The sequence below is a fragment of the Miscanthus floridulus genome, chromosome 11, assembly GCF_019320115.1.
Source record: "Miscanthus floridulus cultivar M001 chromosome 11, ASM1932011v1, whole genome shotgun sequence".
Lineage (NCBI taxonomy): Eukaryota > Viridiplantae > Streptophyta > Magnoliopsida > Poales > Poaceae > Miscanthus > Miscanthus floridulus.
This window is the reverse complement of record NC_089590.1, coordinates 71,282,676-71,302,901: the sequence shown is the minus strand read 5'-3', so window position 1 is coordinate 71,302,901 and position 20,226 is coordinate 71,282,676. Positions and strand designations below refer to the sequence as shown.

Sequence of the window (20,226 nt, the reverse complement as noted above, 5' to 3'; positions counted from 1 at the left end):
GTTAGTATAGTTAGTTAGTTTAGTTAGTATAGGTAATATAGTAAGTTAGTATAGATAGTAAAGTTAGGTAGTTTAGTTAGTATATTTATTGAGTCTAGTTATACATTGAATTTAGTCTAATTAGTTGTTGTATTGTGTAGATGTTAATATTAGATTAGTTAGTATAGTAATAGTTAGAATATGTATTAATATTACCATAGACATTACATATGACGATTTCGACAACTTAATGAAGTTTTTGGAAATGTTTTTGCAGATAGATTGTTGTGTTAGAGTTTTATACGGAGAAAGTGTTAGGAGAGAAGATTGTATATTTGAGGATATGAAAGAATAATTGAAATGGTTTGATGAACCTCCTAGCTTCAACAACCTTTGTGTCCGTTTGAATGCAAAATTTGACGGTGATTTCACACTGAAGGGAAGGTTTGATACTGAGAAGACTAGAGCACACTATGTCCTCATACCTTTACGCGACCCTGCTCACTGGTCCCGCTACACTAGGGTGCTCCAAAGTTCCAATGTGCCCATGCCTGAGGTGGTGGTGGAGAATGGGTACAGGATGCAGGGTATTCAGGACGGCCCGTCCATTGATGGTTTTGGAGGCAATGAACAAGAATTAGGGGTCAAAGGGGAAGCAACTCAGGATAACATGGATTTAGACGGTCAGTTAACGTAGGAGCAGTTTCATTCAACTGCAGTAGGCTGTATAAGCAATGACTTCGATATGAATGAATTTGAACGGGAAGAGGAGGTGGAGGACGGGATCGGTGATATAGTTAGCAGTGATTCAGACGATTCTGATGATGACCAAGGAGGTACAGATGCTATGCCAACACCTGCTGATGCCATGTCAGTACCGGTTCATACTATGCCATTACCAATACCAGATTTGACAGCAGATGATACCCCTAATGATTCATGGGCCAGAATTAGCGAAGCGCAGTAGTATGTTACACCACCACCTTACACAGCGACTGAGCTTGAGCAACTAAGGTCGATGAACGTACTTTTCAGGGGCGTTCTGAACTATAGGGCTGTCAGCATGACGGATATGGCAGTTTGTGACACCGGTCTTCAGATGTGTAGGAAATCATTGTATGACCATGAGAAAGAAACCCTTATAAAGGGGATGATATTCAATGCAACATCAGAGATGAAGCACTTCCTTCAGGACTATGTTGTGTATCACCAGAGGTCGTACACCACCACTCATTCGGACCAGGAGTTCATATACCACGTGATATGCAAAAATAGTTGTATGTGGAGGTTAAATGCACGAAAGAGACAGAGTGATGGCAAGTGGAGGATAACTAAAGTTATCGAACCCCACACTTGCCTAGACAATAGGGGGAAGGAAAATCATCAGCAGCTCACTGCACGTTACGTTGCCCGTCGTATATTAGGGCTCGTTGATGACAATAACGATATTTCGGTGTCTTCTTTACACCAGTCCATATATGGCTTTGTTAAGTACGATATGAAGTATGGAAAGGCTTGGCGTGCTAAGCAAATTGCCCTAGCGATTCGATGGGGTAGTTGGGAGGAAGCGTACAACAGGGTGCCATGCATCTTATGTGCAATGCATTACTACAACCCTGGCTTGAAATGGTTTGTAGACACCGAATGGATGTGTTTTCGGGACCCATTGAGGCATGTCCTCTATCGTGTGTTCTGGTCGTTCGCGTAAACGGAACATGCATTCTAGTTTTGTCGGCCAGTCGTACTTGTTGATGGCATTTTCCTGACAGGAAAGTACAGGGGCACCTTAATGATGGCTGCTGTTGTTGATCTTGAGGACCAGATAGTACCCATGACTTTTGCTTTGGCAGAGGGAGAGAACAATGAATCGTTGTCATGGTTCATGCGGCTTCTACATGTACAAGTGCTGGCCCATCTCGCACTATATGTTTGATCTCGGACCGTCACGTAGGGCTTCTTAATGCTGCAGCTGAGCATATAGATGTGTTCCCGCCTCTAGTGTATATATGGTACATGAGATACTTTGCCGCTAATTTCTGGCAGCGTCAGCGAAAGCAGGAGGTATGTGATAAGGTAAAAGCTCTATGTTGTGTACGTATAGAGCACCAGTTTAAGAAGACAAAGAGAGAACTAGACAAGATGGTAAATGAAGCGGGAAAGGCCTGGTTAAAGGCGCAGATGGAACAGAAGGCTCAGTGGGCGTTAGCATATGACGAGGGGGTTTCAAGTATGGCATCATGACCACTAACTCCTTGGAGGCCTTCAACCGTGTATTCACCAGAGTTCGATCGTTGCATGTGTCTAGAATTATTGAGTTCTCCTTTCATAAGTGCTACAAATATTTTATCAAGAGGTGGAAACTTACGCAGAGAAATATAGCTGAGCAGGGGCGTTTTGGAAAGGCCAGAGCTGAACTTTTGAAGGAGGCGGGGGAATTGGCCAAGCAGCACACCGCCGAGCCGTATGGTCCCCGCCGCCATATCTTTAGTGTACGAGGCAAGGGTGGCACAAGCTTGAGCAGCGAACGTTATGGTGGACAAAACTACCATGTTGATCTTGAAAAGGTAGAGTGCAGTGTAGTTGCAATGTCCCTCATATCATGCATGCCCCATGCTCTCATATGATCACGGTCTGCAGGGTTCGCGGGTACAACTATGAGGATCTGCCATATATGTTACCCGTGTATCTCCATTCGAACACCGTTAGTATTTGGGAGATGAGCTTCGAGCCATACCTTGACCCGACACAGTGGCCACCTTATAATAGTTATGACTATGTGCCGCATCCAGATCTAATGAAGGTAGGGAAGGGTAGGAGGAAGAAGAAAGGACTCAAGGGGGACATGTACTCTATGAGAGGGTATGACAAAGACATGTACGGCGGGGGAGACTTCAATGAGACCCGTGACATGAATCTTTGTTCTGTTTGTAAAGAATCTGGTCACAAGGCTAGCAGGCATAGAAGACAAGGGCAGCAGGTGCTTTCATATTGTGTTCGTATTGCATAATAAGTTGCTCAAATTTTGCAATGATACATAATGTTTATTTGAATATTGTTAATATGAATACTCTAACCCTTTTGCTTATCAATTTGTAACAGGATGACCTCTCACACGTCACACCAGTGTACCCCTTTCTTGAGGTGGAGTACGACTACCCCCTTCTTCCATCGGACGACGAGGTTTCCAAGAGGCGTTCAAGGGATCCTTACATTCCTGTGACTTAGTTCGTTACGTCGAACTTATGTCGAACGAATATTATCATTTGAAACTTGCAGACTCATAAACCAATAAAAATGTTATGTGGCAACTTGTCATCCATTTATTTGCTTTATATTCGTTTCACATTGCGCACGGTCGCGGTAGCACTTATAGTTGTTTACAGCACCGACAACAGCTCAATTGAGGCTGGTCGATTTCTGTCAGCGTCACTGTCGCGCCGTGGGCTATGGCGCCTCACTGCGGCACTGTGGACTATGGCACGGCAAGGCCTAGGCTATGGCGTTGTATTCGAAATAATTTCACTCAATTACGTTCGTTTTAGAAATTCTCGACGCATGATACAAACAGATGGGATCACTTAAGATCGACCATGGGTAATCCGAGTACATGATACATGGGCATAATACATCAATAGTTCAAATGGAATATAAGACAACACAATGGAATTTGTAGTACATAGCTACATTGATCATTAATAACGTATGGAACTAACAGAAGGCGCAATCATAAACCCTCACTCAGAAACATACTGAGTAATCAACTCATCGTCCGAGTACCAATCCTCAACCACAACCCTGTTGCTGTGGCTATTCTCACCTGCATTGCCCTGATCTGCCTTACGCCTATAGTAAGCGGCCTCTGCGGCCTGAGTGAAGACCGCGTCGTCATCCTCCTCCGCCTGCAAGCCCACCTCTGTTAAAGTGATGAGCTCGCTCAGTCTACCAGTGTCATCCTCAGCCTCCTTCGCCTCATCAGACAACACAATCGGTGATTCAACGGTGTGACCAGCTCGCTTTCTATGCTCATCTAACTTCTTTTCCTCGTACCTTGCACAAGCCACCTCTGCAGCATGTTCCTCGCTGCATCCAATCCCATCATGTATAAAATGCAATCAGTTAGCAACGCGGTTATATTACATTTAAAATCAGGCAACGAAAAATAGGATTTTAAGCACTCACTGGCACATAATGCAACAACATGCTCGTTCAAGATCTGCATCTGTACTCTTGTCTCATCCCTTGCCTCCTTCCTTGCCCTCTCCTCCTCTAACGTGATCTGTCTCTCCAATCCCCATTTGTCAAGCCCAACATCGATCGGGTTACAAATACCGTGCTATCTAGCAAACTCACGCATCTTGTCTTTGTGATGTTTAATGAATAGGTTGACGTAGTCAGGTCCATATCCCCTCTTCCGTGCAATTACTTTCTTCCCCTTTAGTTTATCAAGAACTTAGCTTGGCCATCATAACATTCCCACCTGTATTTCCTAGTGCTCTGTTTAAACAAAAAATTATATCATATATGTCTTAGCAAAAGAAACAAAATACGATTTCATGGTTATCACAAAAATAATCAACCTCATCATAGTCAACCATATAGCCGCAATAATGGCCTATTCCAAGCTCCGAAGGGACTAGACCGTAGCTTTGGATGGCACACATGTCAAAGTTAGGGTGAACAAGGAGGCTAAAATTGACCATATAAATAGAAAAGGAGATGTAACTATAAATGTCTGTGCCATTGGCGACATGGATGGGCGCTTCACATATGTCGGTGTGGGAATGACGGGTTCGGTGCATGACATGTCGGTTCTCAAAGAATGTTGGGAGGAACCAAACTTCCCGCGTTCACCAACCGATGAGTGACTACTACCAATGAATCATGTGTTACATTGTTTCCGTAGCTTGTGCAGTCCATAAAACCTAATTGTGCAATTGGTTCATGTGTTGTAGGCCGCTACTATCTAGTGGACACTGGTTACGCGCTGGAGTTAAGATACATGGGTCTTTTCAGAAATACAAGGTACTATCTGGATGATTTTAGGGGTGTACCTGTAGAGACTTGTCTCGACAGGAGAAATTTAACTTGACTCATTTTAGGCTATGCAGTGTTGTAGAACAGACATTTGGGGTTCTAAAAAACTGGCGGCAGATTCTTGATGGGGTACTGTACTGGCATCGAACAAAGCAAAAGATGATTATAATATCTTGCTTTGCACTCCACAATTACTTGTTCAGTAGGGAGCATGGATTAGGATCCTCAACCTACCCACCGTCTCCCTAGGTTCAGCTCAATGATACTAACAGTATGCCAGCGGTTAGGGAGTTCATATCTTTAGGGATGTGGGGACAATGATTGTGCAGAGGTGTTGTACCCATTGATGGTTGGGTCGTTGGCTTTTGCATGGGAACTGCCTTCATGCTTAATCTTATGTGCCTAGAAAAGGGTAAAATTTTGTACAGATGCCACTTAGGTAAGTAGGTAAGTGTACTGGAATTGTACCAATTGAAAATTGTAGGATTGTATGCCAATGTAGGTTGATGTTGTACATGGAGTACATATGCATATTAGAAGGCGCATGTTTCTGTAGGTATTGCAAATGTTTTGTGCAACTCCTACAAGTTTTGTAAATGCTCTAGTAATCCTCCAAGTAGTAGTGTTATGGACAACTTATGAATGTACTGCTGTATTGAATTGTTGTAATTCGATCTTAGGAATTCGAATGAGTTGTTATAATTCCTGCAAATTGGTTCAGCTAGCAACTGTGCCTTGTACTGCTGTTGTAATGAAGTGTTATTTCAATGGTCTTGGAAGCACGTTTGAGTGAGATGTAATGAAATGGTATTAGAACTGGTTGGTACTAACTTGTATGTGTTAATGTGGTTACTTGTTGACGGACATGTATTTGAATGGGTCTGAGAGTTGGCGTCAACTATGGTTTATTGGCTCCATAAATTGATTTGAATCCAGTTCATTCAAATCAAATTATAGCAGCAGCTGATTGGCTGGCTTGTGCTGAGCTGATTCAAATCAGCTGATTGACCAGCTAAGCCGGCCTCAGCAAGCCCATCCAGAACAGCCGAACAGAGCCTAGATGAGTGAGTCCAACAGTGTGCGAAGAGCCGTGTGAGGTCGCAAATCTGCGAGTAACTGCAGATAGGTAGTTGCTCAACAGTCGCAGCAGTCGACCATTAATTAAACTTACCATCTTGCCATCTTGGTCGTCCAAATCGGACGGCCCTGGTTGGTCCATTAATTGCAGGAGACACTGCCAATTAACTGTGACAGCGCGCATTCTTGAGCTGACCCTTGCATTGCCCCGCACATCAGTGATCAGACCACACTACCACAGTGTTAGGCACCCGCAATAGTATAAGTCATTTACTAGCTTTAAGTCAATCTCTTCAATAGTGCTAGCTTTCAGCAATAACTCATAATATGATTAAGCTCACATGACACTCTCACATGATATTAAAATATATGTATGAGCCTAGCTCTCAATAAGAACTAGCTTTTCTCTCTCTTTTACTCAAATATAAAAAATGCTAAAAGCTAACTTATAAGTCGGCCATTGCGGCTGCCCCGATGGACGGTGGCTGTTGTTTTTCCACAGTATGCATTGCTTTCACAGTCCATACGTGGCTAGTACGCCTGTATTACAGTGGCACGCAAGCGCGGAGGCAGAGAAGGCTAGACGAAAAACTCGAAGCTTGTTAGCTTGTTTGGCTTGTGGCTGGCTCGACTCGGCTCGGCTCGACTCGTTATATAACGAGCTGAGCCGAGCCAAGATTTTAGTTCGTTAGCTATAACGAGCCAACTCGAGCAAGCTCGCGAGCCGCTCACGAGCTAAACGAGCGTAGAAAAAAAATATCAAAAGTTATATTAGTTTTTATATTACTTCATGTCTTGCACTTTACAATTAACTGGTAATTGGTCTAGACCCTATAAATTAACTGGTAACTGATCTAGATGCATTTCTTTTATATTATTATTATTCTCAAACTTTAGATAAATACAAATATTATATTTTATGTATTTTTTATACCTGGCTCACGAGCTTAACGAGTCAGCTCGAGCTTTTAACGAGCCGAGCCGAACCAAGCTAGCTTGTTATCTTAACGAGCCAGAACGAGGCGAGCCGAGCCAATTATCCAGCCTTAACCCGCCGCATGGAGCACGCCGTAGGCCCGGCGCTTAGCGCACAAGCTAACCGGCACCAGCGGACCGCGCGCATCACGCGTCTCTTGTGCACCGATCGACCTCGGGGTGAGCAAGCGAGGTGGCGAGGGGAGCCGCGCCGGCGGGCGTCATCCCGATCGAGGACAACGGGACGCCTCTATCCATCCGGGGACATTGCACAGCACACAGCACATACACCGTAGCACACAGCGCGCAGCACGGCTGTTACCTGTTGGTTGTTGCTTGCTTCCTGGAGGACCTGGACAAGTGTTGTGGTCCGTCCCCAACCAAAGCGGCGCCAGCTACCGATGAGCTATCGGACTGTACTACGCCGGTGCAGGTGGGCCTTTTCGGTGTCCTTGTCCTCCTGACCTCTCCCGGCTTGGCTGTTGCAGCGTGCTGCGCACCGCGGCGGCTCCAAACACCGTATGCCGTATGCGTGCAGTGCATGTGTACTTGCCCTGGGCACCACCACACCAATGATGTGTAATGCGTTGTGGTTGCAATGGGTTTGGGGCGCACAGGGACTGAAACCCGTCGTGTCCAGTCCACTGCCCAAGTCCAATCAAACACGCAGGCTATTGAAGCTGTGGTGGAGCATCGCTGACAATGTTTTTAGCGAGATTATTTATTCATCCCCAGCTCCCCACTTGCCTTTGTCAGGAATGTTCGTTCGTCTGCGTCGTCGCGTTCCCTTTTTTTTATTGAGAGAAGATCTGCAGTGTGCGGGCTACGGGCCGAGCACAGGCGATTCGTTTATGGTCGTAAATTTTTAGTCAGAATAGTATTTTTTATATATAAATCAATCAGTAGTATTTCTTCACGAATCAGCAACGATACGAACCAGCCAATCGAACGAGCTAGATCGTCGTAGTTGTATCTGGTTTCGTTTACGCATCTACGCGATGGGTGTGAGACCAAGCTGAATGGGCTCGGTACGTGCCAAGTTGAGTTTATCGCCCTGTTCGTTTGAGCTGGTTTGGTTTATGAATAGTATTTTTTCAGTCAACGAATAGCATGCAGTCTGTAGACTTTTTTCCCTGCGCGGGGTGAAATTCCTCTAGATAAAAACTCAGGAGACGGGAGCGCCGGGCCGGGAAACCGTGGGCCGAGCCAGGTCCACTGGCTGCTCTAGCTCTAGCTTCATTAATGGATTCTATAGGCTTTAGGGCCCTGCTCTGCTAATTGATGGATTCTTTGGCCTCGTTCGGAGGATCTCCTCAGCTTCGGGTCTCATGAACCATGAGCGCCACCGAAGCGACTAATGTAGCAGGAGCCCCCCTCTCCTCCTAAATAAATTGGAAACTAAGCCATTTTTTGCATCATTTTTTTTCGAGACCGTCATTTTTTGCATCATTAGCTCTGACTTCTTTGGTTAATAGCAGGAGGCTCCCTCAAGTGAACCATTTATAATACTGTTACTTAGCAGAACCTTCACATTTGGTCATTTGGATCCTTTCCACAACACACCTTCGCACTCGCATCTCGCAATTCCCCTACCCCTACATGCTTTCCTGTTTACTTTAGGACCGGCCTTGGCAATTGGGATTTGGGAAGGTGCACATGACCACCTAGAGTCCAGACCTAGATATGCAACCTATAGCCCAGGGAAAGCCGAAACAGTCCGCGCGCAAGCCGTCCGTCTTCCGTCTGGATCGCCGCCATCACTATCGTTTCATTTCAGTTGTCTCTGGGTCTGCCCGCGAGGGACTGATCGCCGAGTCGCCGACGGAGGGACGGAAGAAGGGCCAGTCACCTGGCGGGCAAGCGATCAAGAAGCAAGCCAGAGCCGCCTGATGCCTAAATGCCTTGATCCTCCTCAGACAGGATCGCATGACGCAGGGGCCTGACAGGCTGACGATCGGCCTGATCGAGTGATCGACTGACCTGACCTCTGGCTACAAGAGCTAGTCCAGGTAATTTCTTGTTCCCGTTTTACTCGATTGAATAATTATTAATCTTCCTGAATAGTGATTAGCTGATTATACATTGGACTAGTAGATTCCTGAAACTACATAGCCTATGTACAACAAAATCTGGCAAAGGGAAAGATATCGTCCTGATTCCTGAGCCTGTACCAGCCAACATTTGGGCCATCTACAATCAAATAGATGACCCTTCTGGCCTCGTCAATCTGCCAATCTGCATGCCGCAGAAACCTGCTACAAAAGCGACCAAAAGCACCTCGCAAACGTGCGTGCTCCAACCTCCACTCGCCGGGAGATGCCCACCTAAAAACCTGCAGCTCAGCTCGATCAGTGCTGGGCCGGCATCCGAGCTACCTCATGCTCGGGGACTGGTGGTGGTGGCTGCTGCTCCCCGCCCGGCCGGACCCTGACCTCGGGCGCAACGACCGCCCCTGGCCGTGGCCGTGCCCGCGCCGCGCCGCGCCGCTTCGTCCCGATCCCGCAGCGCGCCCTTGGGCCGCACCTTGAGCTGCTCGATCTCCTCGAGGGCCAGCACGACCTCCGCCATGGAGGGCCGGCTCCTGGGGTCCCCCTCGAGGCAGCGCAGCGTGAGCTGGGCCGCCTGCAGCGCCGCCTTGGATGGGTACTGGCCCTCGAGCCGGGGGTCGACCAGGCGCGCGAGCTTCCGCCGGTCCGCCAGGTACGGCTTGGCCCACTCCACCAGGTTGTGCTGCTGCGCGGGGCGGCCCGTGTCCAGCGCCCGCAGGCCCGTCAGCATCTCCAGCAGCACCACGCCGAACCCGTACACGTCGCTCTTCACGTACAGGTGCCCTGAAGACGTACGCATACGCAAGCAGCGAGCACGTATAAGTTTGGTGTGGAACATATATGGAATACTGAAGGACGTACGGTGGACTTCATTGCGAGACAAGAAGATGGTGGTGGACTGGTGGGACGGTGTTTAAGGACTGTATGTACCTGTGGCGACGTACTCCGGTGCAGCGTAGCCGTACGTGCCCATCACCCGGGTGGTGACGTGGCTGTCGCCGCCGGTCGGGCCATTCTTGGCGAGACCAAAGTCGGATAGCTTGGCGTTGTAATTCTGCGGGAGGGCACGGAAGAGCATGGGTTTTGTGTGTCAAGTGTCGTCCTGATGGGAATGGTATGGGACTTAGGGAGTACGCACGGAGAGAGACATGAGGTGAATGTACCGTGTCGAGGAGGATGTTTGAGGCCTTGAAGTCTCGGTAGATCACCTGCTTTTCCGACGAGTGGAGGAAGGAGAGGCCACGCGCCGCGCCAATGGCGATGCGCAGCCGAAGGTTCCAGGAGAATGGTTCGAAGGAGCCGCCCTCTGTTTAGTCGCAAGAGATCGTGTTATTCTACCTTCTACACTTCCTTTCATCATCAAAAACCTGGGTACTAAACCGGGCCTATAGCCTGAGATGGCTGATTGCGACATGCATCTCGATAAAAAGAAGAAAGGGACAAAAGAAAGCAGCTAAACAGCATATACTATAGGTTTCAGCAAAGTCAACTCAGTCTTTATCAAACCAATCGGTGTGTACTTGCGCGGAAGTAGACAAAGAAGAAAGCCACATTCCAAAGAGAAAAAGGACTCACTTCTGAACAGGTGGTTATCCAGGCTGCCTTTGGGCATGTACTCGTACACGAGCAGCAGCTCCCTGTCCTCCACGCAGTAGCCCAGCAGCCTCACCAGGTTCGGATGCGACAGCCTCCCCATAAAGTTCACCTCGGACTGCAAAATTCCCACCGCGCCAAAACGTCACGGGTTAAGATTACTAGTAGATCAGAATCAGTCGGCGAACGCGGCGTCGGAACGGGCGCCCGTCGGCCGTCGCCCACGGCCACGCCACGCGCATCGCCCGCGGGGACGCCGGGAACTGAAGCGATCAGACCGGAGCGGAGGCTTGGCCGCCAGGTCGGCGCCAGCTTCTACGCAGTTTATTGTATCCCGTTCCCACGCAAGACGCAACAAAGCGGCGCGGCATTCGCGTACGAGTATGTATGAACATTTGAAAACGATGGATTGGGGCACCGGCCACGTGAACACGCGGTATGGATGGGATTGGAATCTGCTACCGCCTACCGGCTGCAAGCTACGGATCGATGGTCCCAGCCCTGCGATCCCCAGCACATTGAGCTAGTCCAAATCTAAAGAGAAGCAAACTCCGGTTGGTAAACCCCGCACGAACGACGCTGTCCACGTCGTCACGGTCGGCAGCAACTAAAGTAGCGAGCTGATGGCAGTAGAAGAGTAGTAGTAGCTTGGATAATCGCGGCGGCGTGTTCATACGAACGAGACGCACCTGCCACTCCTGCAGGCCCTGCACGCTCTCGGGGTTGAGCTTCTTGACGGCGACGCCCATGCCGATGCCGGAGCGCGTCGGGTTCATGGTCTTCTCGTCGACCCAGCCCTTGTACACCCGCCCGAACCCGCCCTCGCCCAGCACCGTGTCGGGCTTGAAGTTGCGCGTCGCGGCCCTCAGCTCCGCGAAGGTGAAGATGCGGAGGTCGGGCGTCTCCAGGATCCTCCCCTCCTTCGCCTCTTCCTCCTCCTCCTCCGGGTACGTGTCGGCGGCGGCAGCGAGTGGCCTCGAGCCGCTGCTGGTGCTGGTGCTGGTGCTGCCGCTGCCGCTTCGGCCCGTCGTCGCGGCGCTGCTGTTCATGGACGGGCCAGGGGACCTGCTGCTGCTGGGCGGCCCTGAGCTCATGGAACCCTCGGATTTGGGTGGCGCCATGGTTGGAGCTGCCGTAGCTGCTGCTGGAAAGGAAAAAAAAACAAGACACTGGTCATGAGCAATAGGATCGGGATGGAGGTAGCAGACATGAGTCTCGAGCTGTTCAAGCTCAATGAATCGTGTCAAAAGCCAAGAAACCAGCCGACCTAAACCGATGCAGGAATCAAGCCAGAAACAATCGTGCCGCGCCGTCTAGGTAAGGCTGCTAGCAGAAAGTAAGCAGGAAATGCAATCCAGGCAAGCGTTGGTGTTGGTACAGTACCTTGGGGTTGTCCATGGTGACCCGAGTTCTTCACGGCCTCCAGTTCCGCCTCCTCCGAGCCGAGGCAGTTCCCCATGGAAGCAGCAGAGGGAGGCTCCGTCTGGTGGTCTGCCGCCTTCTCTCTTCTCCTGGGTTCCTCTGTTTCGTTTCTTGTGCTCTCGCTGTGATATATAAAAAGGGGGCGCGGCCGGCGGCCCGTACCCCGTACCTGTGCGATCGCCGAGGCTTACGCGTTATGGAAGACCTTTACCTTTCGACTGGTTGGTGCTGCTGCTGCTGTCGTCGTGGAGGCAATGGCATGCATGCATCTGTCTTCCTCTGCGCCCGCTCGAGACGGCAGTGTGTGTGTATCAACACACTCGACATCATGTTTCGCCTAATAAAGCGCAGTGCAGGAGTCGGGAAGGAAAGGAAGGCCCGCCCGTGCGTTTACTTCGGCGAGGTCAAATGCCGTTTGGCAACTTGCAAGGTCTCTCTGCTTTCCCTCTGCTATCGTTCATATCTATCGCATCATTCCTGGTGGATTTCGAGGCAACTTGTCACGATTTATAGGGCACGTGTTGGACTTGTCTAGATCCGGCCAGGCCACACGTACTGCCGGTGGAGGAATTTTGGTGGTCCGTCGGGCAAATCAATAGCGTACGACGGGCTGTGTGTTCTGCTGCAGGTTCGATCGTTCGTTCTCTAGATTGATGGATGGGCAGAGCCAGAAACTGATGTGCCGAAAGCTCTGTGTCTGAAACGGACAGGTTTACGAGTCCTAGTGCTGAACTATTACCGTGCTTTACCGGGGCCGTTCGCTGCCGAAAAATACTGTTTCGACTGAACTATTGCGAGAGAAAAATGTTGTTTCGGTTGAAAAAAGAAGTCGGACAAGCCGACTTTTGTGACCAGCCAAACGGCACCTTAGTGAAATGAAAAATCTTTTGTTGGCACGCATCAAACAATTAATGATACAGCGCCGCCTGAACTAGTAGGTTTTGAAGGAACCCAAGTTAATTTGGCTGCTGGAGCTAGCGAGGACATCACACCTTTTTCCCCAACAATTGGATACGGTATCTCTTGCTTTTGGCCTTTGGGCCTCATATGAACAAAATCTTTCCAATCTATATATGGTTCGTCTTGAACTGACTGATGAGGGCACACAGCTCGGACTTTTCTTGGAGCCCACACTACTCCCGGTACGCAAAGCCTACCACCACTAGTGAACAAAAGCAACCAGGTCATCCGCCTTTTGTATGCGAGCGGGGCCCAGCCTCGAGCATTAACCTCGATCCCATGTAAAGTTCATGGTTTCGGCAACGATTTTAGATAAAAAGCATAGCGTAAGTTATGATATCAATTAGTAGCAAGCAAAGCAAAGCAAAGTTGACTTGTTTGGTAAAAGCAAGGTCTCGATATTTTATGGACCGATCGATCCGTGTCCTATCCTAGCTCTTGCATGCTGCAGCAGCAGCACCAACATATCGAGACCGAATCGATCTGAGAATTTCATATGCATTGACTTGATAGACACTTTTTTTATATAAAAAGCAGTCCTTAACTGCGGTGATGATTGACTTGCTCCTAGTTGATTAGTGATAGGCCTTAGGATCCACCTAGGTGCAGATTAGAGGGTGTATTCGTTACTGGTTTAGTTCAATTCGACTTATAACATGATACAGAAAGGGAGACAGTGAGAGAGATGTAGGAGTGGCTGACCGTCGGCTTTGGAGGAGGATGAGCCATCCATATCGAGGTCCAGTCGGTGGCGTCGTCCGGCGGCGGTGGATCTGGTGGCGGTGGCGGCGGTGGCGGGGTAGAAGACGCAGTGGAGTCCGACGTGGTGTAGACGTCCGGCGTGGCGTAGAGGCGGTGGTGGCGCTTCCCGTCACCGGCAGCCTCCCCCCCTCTCGATCGGTCTAGGGATATGAAGTAGGTGGTGCGTCTAGCGGCTCAGGTGAACCTCTTGTCTGCGCTCTAGCCCCCACCTTCCTCTATATTGTGCTGCGCGACGGGGGCCCACCAACCTTGGTTTAGTTGGATGCCCCTGATCAGAGTACTGGATCAAGGCCCGACTCGACTGTTGGGGCGAGTCGGATGAGATCAACACTAATAATCTCCCCTTTGATCTCACCTCATACTTAAATCAACTTTATTTGTCTTTTTCCCATTCCATCACAGATAAATGTATAGAGCATGCTTCATCGTCATGGTCAGTTGTCATTAGATTTAAAAGCTACAATGCACCTCTCTGTTTTGAGACAGGCACTCAACTAGGCCCTTAGTATCTAGAAATCATAGGCTTTCCCATAAACCCATGTCGACTGTGTGTTCTCTGAACGCACTGGGTGGTAAGCCTTTGATAAGCGGATCTGCAAGTGCTTACTCGGTAGGTATGTGCTAAATGCTTTTAAAATGATTCTAGATTTTCTTCTTTACAACATATAACTTAGTGTCAATATATTTGACAGCACACTTGACATGTTATCTTAGGAGTTAATTTACTTTAAATAGTCATTGCTGTTGTCTACCATTGTTAAATCCGGGTACAAATTCCCTTAACCTCCTTTTACCTGTTCCTTAAGCCTCATGTCAAGCTATATCATGGTATGCATCACTGATGACACCACAACTATTTCTTTGATGTTTTTCCACAATAATACTCCAACTGCGAGTGTTAGCAACTACTGTGGATTTCACTACACATCTCGCCATGACTTAACATTTGTACCCTCAACTATTTGAGAGTACTTATTCTTTCTTACTCAGCATGAGGCCTATGATACTTTGTAAAATTGCAAGATATTCTCAACTCTATTTTAGTGATCTATATCTGGACTGGACTTCTGCTAAAATATTCTAGATACATAAACTACGTCAGGATAAATTTTTACTTGTACTTGTACACTCATCAAGCTTCCAATAGCTAAAGCATATGGAACCATCACTACTAAAAAAGTGCACATCTGAGACGATCTAATAATGTCATAGTAAACGCTAAAAGCGTCATGGAAATATATCTATGACGAAGTTATGACGAAATTTTGTTCGTCATCTTTGTAGCGTCACAAATGTTGCACTGTGACGATTTGTCGTGTTTCATCATAGATAAGTTTACATCCGTGACGATTTGGGCACCGTCACTGAACTATTTCAGCGGGCGTTGTAGTGGACACATGTATGACGGTAATGTTGATGTGTTTCATTCGCTCAGGACGACACGTGTCTTAAGCTAAGGTTTACACGTGTGTGACTATGAGTACGACACGTGTCCTAAAATAAGGTTGACACGTGTTTCAATATGAGGTTGACACGTGTATGTTCTGTGAGGTCGACACATGTATTTCTGAGAGGTTGACACGTGTATTTCTGAGAGGTTGACACATGTATTTCTGAGAGGTTGACACGTGGCATTATCTTAACACTGGCGATGACGTGGCAGTGCGTGAACGATGACGTTTTTTCGTCATAAATTCTTTGATTGGATAAAATACAGGCTGTAGTCGTGCCTGATCACTCATTCCAGAAACATAACATAATTTACCACATACAACAATTCATACATCATACACAGTTTATACATCACATGTTTAAATGTTCTCACAACCAAAGTTCCCAAACATAGGGGAACCACAAACATAGGGGAACCACAAGTTCCATAGGTTCACATCACTTGAACCACAAGTTCACAAACAAGTTCCACAGACCAGGCAATCACAGAATAAGTTCACAAGCGACAACTGACAGACCAAGTTCAGCAACTTATTATGAGTACCAACAGTAGCGACACGAGTACCAGGAGTAGCGACACGGCCTAGCACAACCATGGACTGTAGAGGAACCTAGGCAGGACAGGAACAAGCTAAGTAGCTCGATTACCTGAGTTGAGGCCCAAGATGCGCTGAAGGATCATATCATTAGCTTCTTGTTTCTTCTTGAACTCCTCCAGCTCTTGCTGGTTCTTGAGCACAACTTCTTGGGTCCTGGCCATGGATTCTTCTGTTTCTGCAGCTTTCTTCTTCAGATGGACCAGTTGTTCTTCAAGATTATCAGCCCATTCCTTCTCCACCTGTAGCTATTCCCGAAGTTGTGCCTCTCTTGCAGCTGATGCAGCAGACTTGCTTACTGGTGTTTCAATACCAGCATTCTTGAGGAATGTACAAGCTGCACTAGTTTGTGAGAGAACCTTCGAAACTATCTCAGTACTAGATCTTGGTGTCTCCAAGTCTTGAGCAGGCTGGGCCAACATATCTTCCATGGTACTCTACAGCAAACAGGTGCAACATTAGTAAGTTCATTATGCAGAATCTATTTCACAAGCCAAGTTATGAAAACCATCACAAAACATATTGCTGCATACATTTTAAAGTACATGAACATCAAAGATATGAATATCCTATCCATGTAATAATGCCATCCAACAAGCATATAGGGACAACTATTTATTTCCTAAGCACAGATAGGACCATCCTGCTAGCATATAGGAAAAGTAACAACCAGCAATCATATAGGAACATCCTTTCTATGTACTAATCTCACCCAGCAAGCATATAGGAACATCAACATAGCATTTCACAGTCATGTACAGACAAACCATGCACTACCTTCTAGAAAGCATGTAGGAACCCAACTTAGCATTTCTCAACCATGCACAACCTTCCAGCATTTCTCAAAATCTTTCCAGGCTAAGCCATCAGCTAGATGGGTCATTTCATTCTCCACAGCAACCCTTTTATCCTTGTGCCATCGGGTCTCCTCCGATGTTGCTTTATTTGCAAACATCCTATTCAGCCTTGGTATAAGAGGAAAATATCTCAAAATCTTTTTAGGAATATGTTTGGCAGCATCTCCATCTACCCACCTAGATTCCTTGCATTTTGGGCAGATGTCATGTTTTTCAAGTCCTTTGCGAAACAACACACAGTTATTGTCACAGACATCGATTAACTCATATCCAAGGCCCAACTCTTTGAGATACTTCTTTGCTTTGTCATATGAATATGGAAGACAACAATTAGGGAATGGCCCTGACAATAACTTCAAAAATGCACTGAATGCTATGTTGCTGACCCTATAGTATGACTTGATATGTAGCAATCTTACTAGAAAAGAGAACCTAGACTGAACTAAACCCGGGCAAAGAGCATGTTTTGCATCTTCAAGAACTTTCACAAACATAGGTTGTTCTCCATCTTGTTGTACAGCTGTGTACAAGTCTACAATCATCTCTACCGAATCATGATCATCTTCATTGTCGGGCTCCTCCACATCTACCACATCACCTAGATAGGCAGGTACATTTTCATCCTCTCCAAATTCCACAATGTCAACATCAAAATCTTCTCCATGGTGTACCCACCGAGTATATGTAGCTGACCATCCATGGAGATAAACATGGTCATGCACATCTTTCAGACTCCGTGAAGACTAATTCAGACAATTGCGACATGGGCAACGTATAGCATCATTCGAACTGAATCTATCTCGAACAAAAGACATAAACTGATCAACACCTGCAGTGAACTCATCGCTGAACCGAGTAGCATGAATCCATGTTCTGTCCATCTTCTGAATGCAAAAAAATAGGCCTAAGTATCTGAACAAAAGCCATGAACTGCTCTACCAATCCTTGTCTAAACATCTACTGCTCTACAAATTGCAAGCAATGGGAGGGGACAATACCTCTAAGTAGCTGAAGTAGCCACCCTAACACGCCGCCAGTGCACACCAAAGCAGCTACGCTGCAGCAGGTGCCCGCCAGAGCAGCCGCTACGTCGCCAGAGGAGCTGCCCGCCAGCGCATCCCATACCAGCTAGGCTGCTAGAGCAGTTCTCCAGAGCTGTCCGCCGGAGAGGCTCGCCGTAGATGCCCGAGAGGCACGCCACCGGTGGAGAACCTACTCTGCAGCAGGTGCCCGCCAGAGCAGCCCGCTACACCACCAGAGCAGTTGCCCGCCAGCGCATCCCGTACTAGCTAGGCTGCTAGAGCGGTTCGTCGGAGCTGGCCGTCGGAGAGGCTCGCTGCCAGCGGAGAACCTACTCCCGCCCTCAGCCGGATTTGGGTTGGGTTTGGATCTGGGGGTAGCACGATTGGATTGGGTTTGAGTCATAGAACTGATTCAATAAATGAATAAGAAAAAAATTCATCTCTGAGCATGACCAAAGTCGTGTTCTGATGGTAAGGCAGCTTGACTCTGAGTGAAGGGTGCTGGGTTCGATTCCCAGGCACCGCACATTTTTTTAATATATGAATTATTCAAACAGATAATAAATTAATGTTCCCACTCTGTAACACGTCTAAATTTGTAGTGTGATGGTAAGCCATCTTGCTTGGGAAGTGCAGGTCCTAGGTTCGATTCCTAGGCACCGTACATTTTTTTAATTTCACTTTTATGATAAAAATTTCGGCTGACAGGTGGGACCTCAACGGTGAAACTACTGAGCTTCACTTCTATGACGAAGTTCACAACATTTCTATGACGATTTCTTCTACTTTGTCATAGTTGAACAAAGGGGTTGACGCCCAAACCGGTCATCCATGATGAATAACAAAATTTCGTCATTGATGAACCTTGTTCAGTGACCAAATTTGGGATCGTCATACCCAAAACGTTATAGATGAAAGGATTTCTAGTAGTGCATATTCATTTGATCGATCTCATATCGGTTCCTGAAACACTTAAAGTTTCCAAATCTATTACCCATGACTATAGGAGCAGGCGTAGGTTTACTCGTATGTATACTTTATTTCTTTAGGATCTTTTCTAAGTATGCATTTGCGATAGTCCTAATACCCCCATTTTCTTCTATCTTGGTGAATTCCGATTCCTAGAACCAATGGTGCTTCATCAAGATCATTCACATTAAAACTTGAGGACAAAACTTCTTCTTCAATGACAGATTAACATCACTACTAGTGAGCAGAATGTTATCTATTCACAGGATGTGAAAAAAGAATGTTTCATTCTTGAACTTCACATAAACGCTATTGTCCTTCTCATTTTCCTTAAAACCCAAACTTTCTCATTGTTTCATCAACTTCAAATACTACAGTTTAGAGACTTACTTTTAATCCATAAATGGATTTTTACAGGTGGCATCCCATATGCTCTTTTCTTCCATGACAAAACCTTTTGGGTTGTGCCATGTAAACGTTTTTCATACTAATCCCCGTTGAGGAATGTCATCTTTACATCTATCTGATGTAACTCTAAATTTTAATGCGCCAATAACACCATTTCAATTCTAAAGAATCCTTGCATGAGACTGGAGAGAAAACTCTTATCGTAATCTATTCATTCTCTTTGCGTAAAGCATATTACCACAAGTTATGCTTTATATCTTTCTACATTCCCTTTGGAGTCATATTTTGTCTTGTAGACCCATTAACAGCCTACTGTTTTGGTTCCGTTAGGAATTACTTCTAAGTCTCAAACATCATTGGTATTCATCGAATTCATTTCAATTTTATATCTTTCTATATTTCCTTTGGAGTCATATTTTTTTCTTTGAAGTGGACCGTGACACCTAAGAGGGGGGGGGGTGAATTAGGCAACTTAAAATTCTAACTCTAAACTATGACCTCTTTTTCTAACTCTAGCAAAACCTATGCAATATATCAACTATCTAAATGTGCAACTACGGTTTTGCTAGTGTGTTCCTATCTCTACTGCAAAAAGAAGTAATACGATCAATGTAAATGCAGAAGCTAAAGAGCAAGGTAGGGATATGCAAACTACCGTTGACGACTCCGGTATTTTTACCAAGGTATCGAGAAGCGCGCAAGCTTCCCCCTAGTCCTCGTTGGAGCCCCTCGCAAGGAGCCCCTTGCAAGGGCCAAGCTCTCGGTCGGGTAACTCCGTGGATAGCCTCAGGCCTTCCCCACGTGCAAGTGGGTCTCCGATGTGCCTTTCGATAAGCCTCTCCTGGATGCTCCCCGCCGTCTTCACAATCAAGCTTCCGGCCAAAACGCCGTGGACCTTGTTCTCTCCGGTACACGGTGGCGGCCACACCACAAACGCGGTTGGTGTGATCTCGCAAGACTACAAGCCCCTTCGATGTACAACAATGGTGCGCGCAAGCACCGAGTGGTAAGAGGTATGCAAACCTCACTAAACACTAGGCCTAAACCTAGAGCAAGCGTATAAGCGGTGGTC

At 47.0% G+C, this 20,226-nt stretch overlaps 1 protein-coding gene across 1 annotated transcript; it reads right to left on the bottom strand.

Annotated features, from left to right (window-relative positions):
• Positions 1 to 8,468: 8,468 nt before the first annotated feature.
• On the bottom strand, positions 8,469 to 12,371 carry LOC136493361 (probable serine/threonine-protein kinase PIX13). Its single transcript, XM_066489437.1, has 6 exons — positions 12,090 to 12,371; positions 11,396 to 11,850; positions 10,689 to 10,824; positions 10,277 to 10,419; positions 10,044 to 10,167; positions 8,469 to 9,896 (listed from the first exon to the last, which is right to left on the bottom strand). The coding sequence occupies exons 1-6, from the start codon at positions 12,163 to 12,165 to the stop codon at positions 9,442 to 9,444; spliced, it is 1,389 nt and encodes a 462-aa protein (XP_066345534.1). The 5' UTR covers positions 12,166 to 12,371; the 3' UTR covers positions 8,469 to 9,441.
• Positions 12,372 to 20,226: the final 7,855 nt, after the last annotated feature.

What these genes read in the sequence shown, in the direction of transcription:
- LOC136493361 (XM_066489437.1), bottom strand. Translation starts at nt 12,165, where the DNA reads ATGGGGAACTGCCTCGGCTCGGAGGAGGCGGAACTGGAGGCCGTGAAG. An exon ending in AGGGCCTGCAGGAGTGGCAG is followed by an intron (nt 10,825 to 11,395) that starts GTGCGTCTCGTT and finishes GGAATTTTGCAG; the next exon opens with TCCGAGGTGAACTTTATGGG. An exon ending in CAAACATCCTCCTCGACACG is followed by an intron (nt 10,168 to 10,276) that starts GTACATTCACCT and finishes GCCCTCCCGCAG; the next exon opens with AATTACAACGCCAAGCTATC.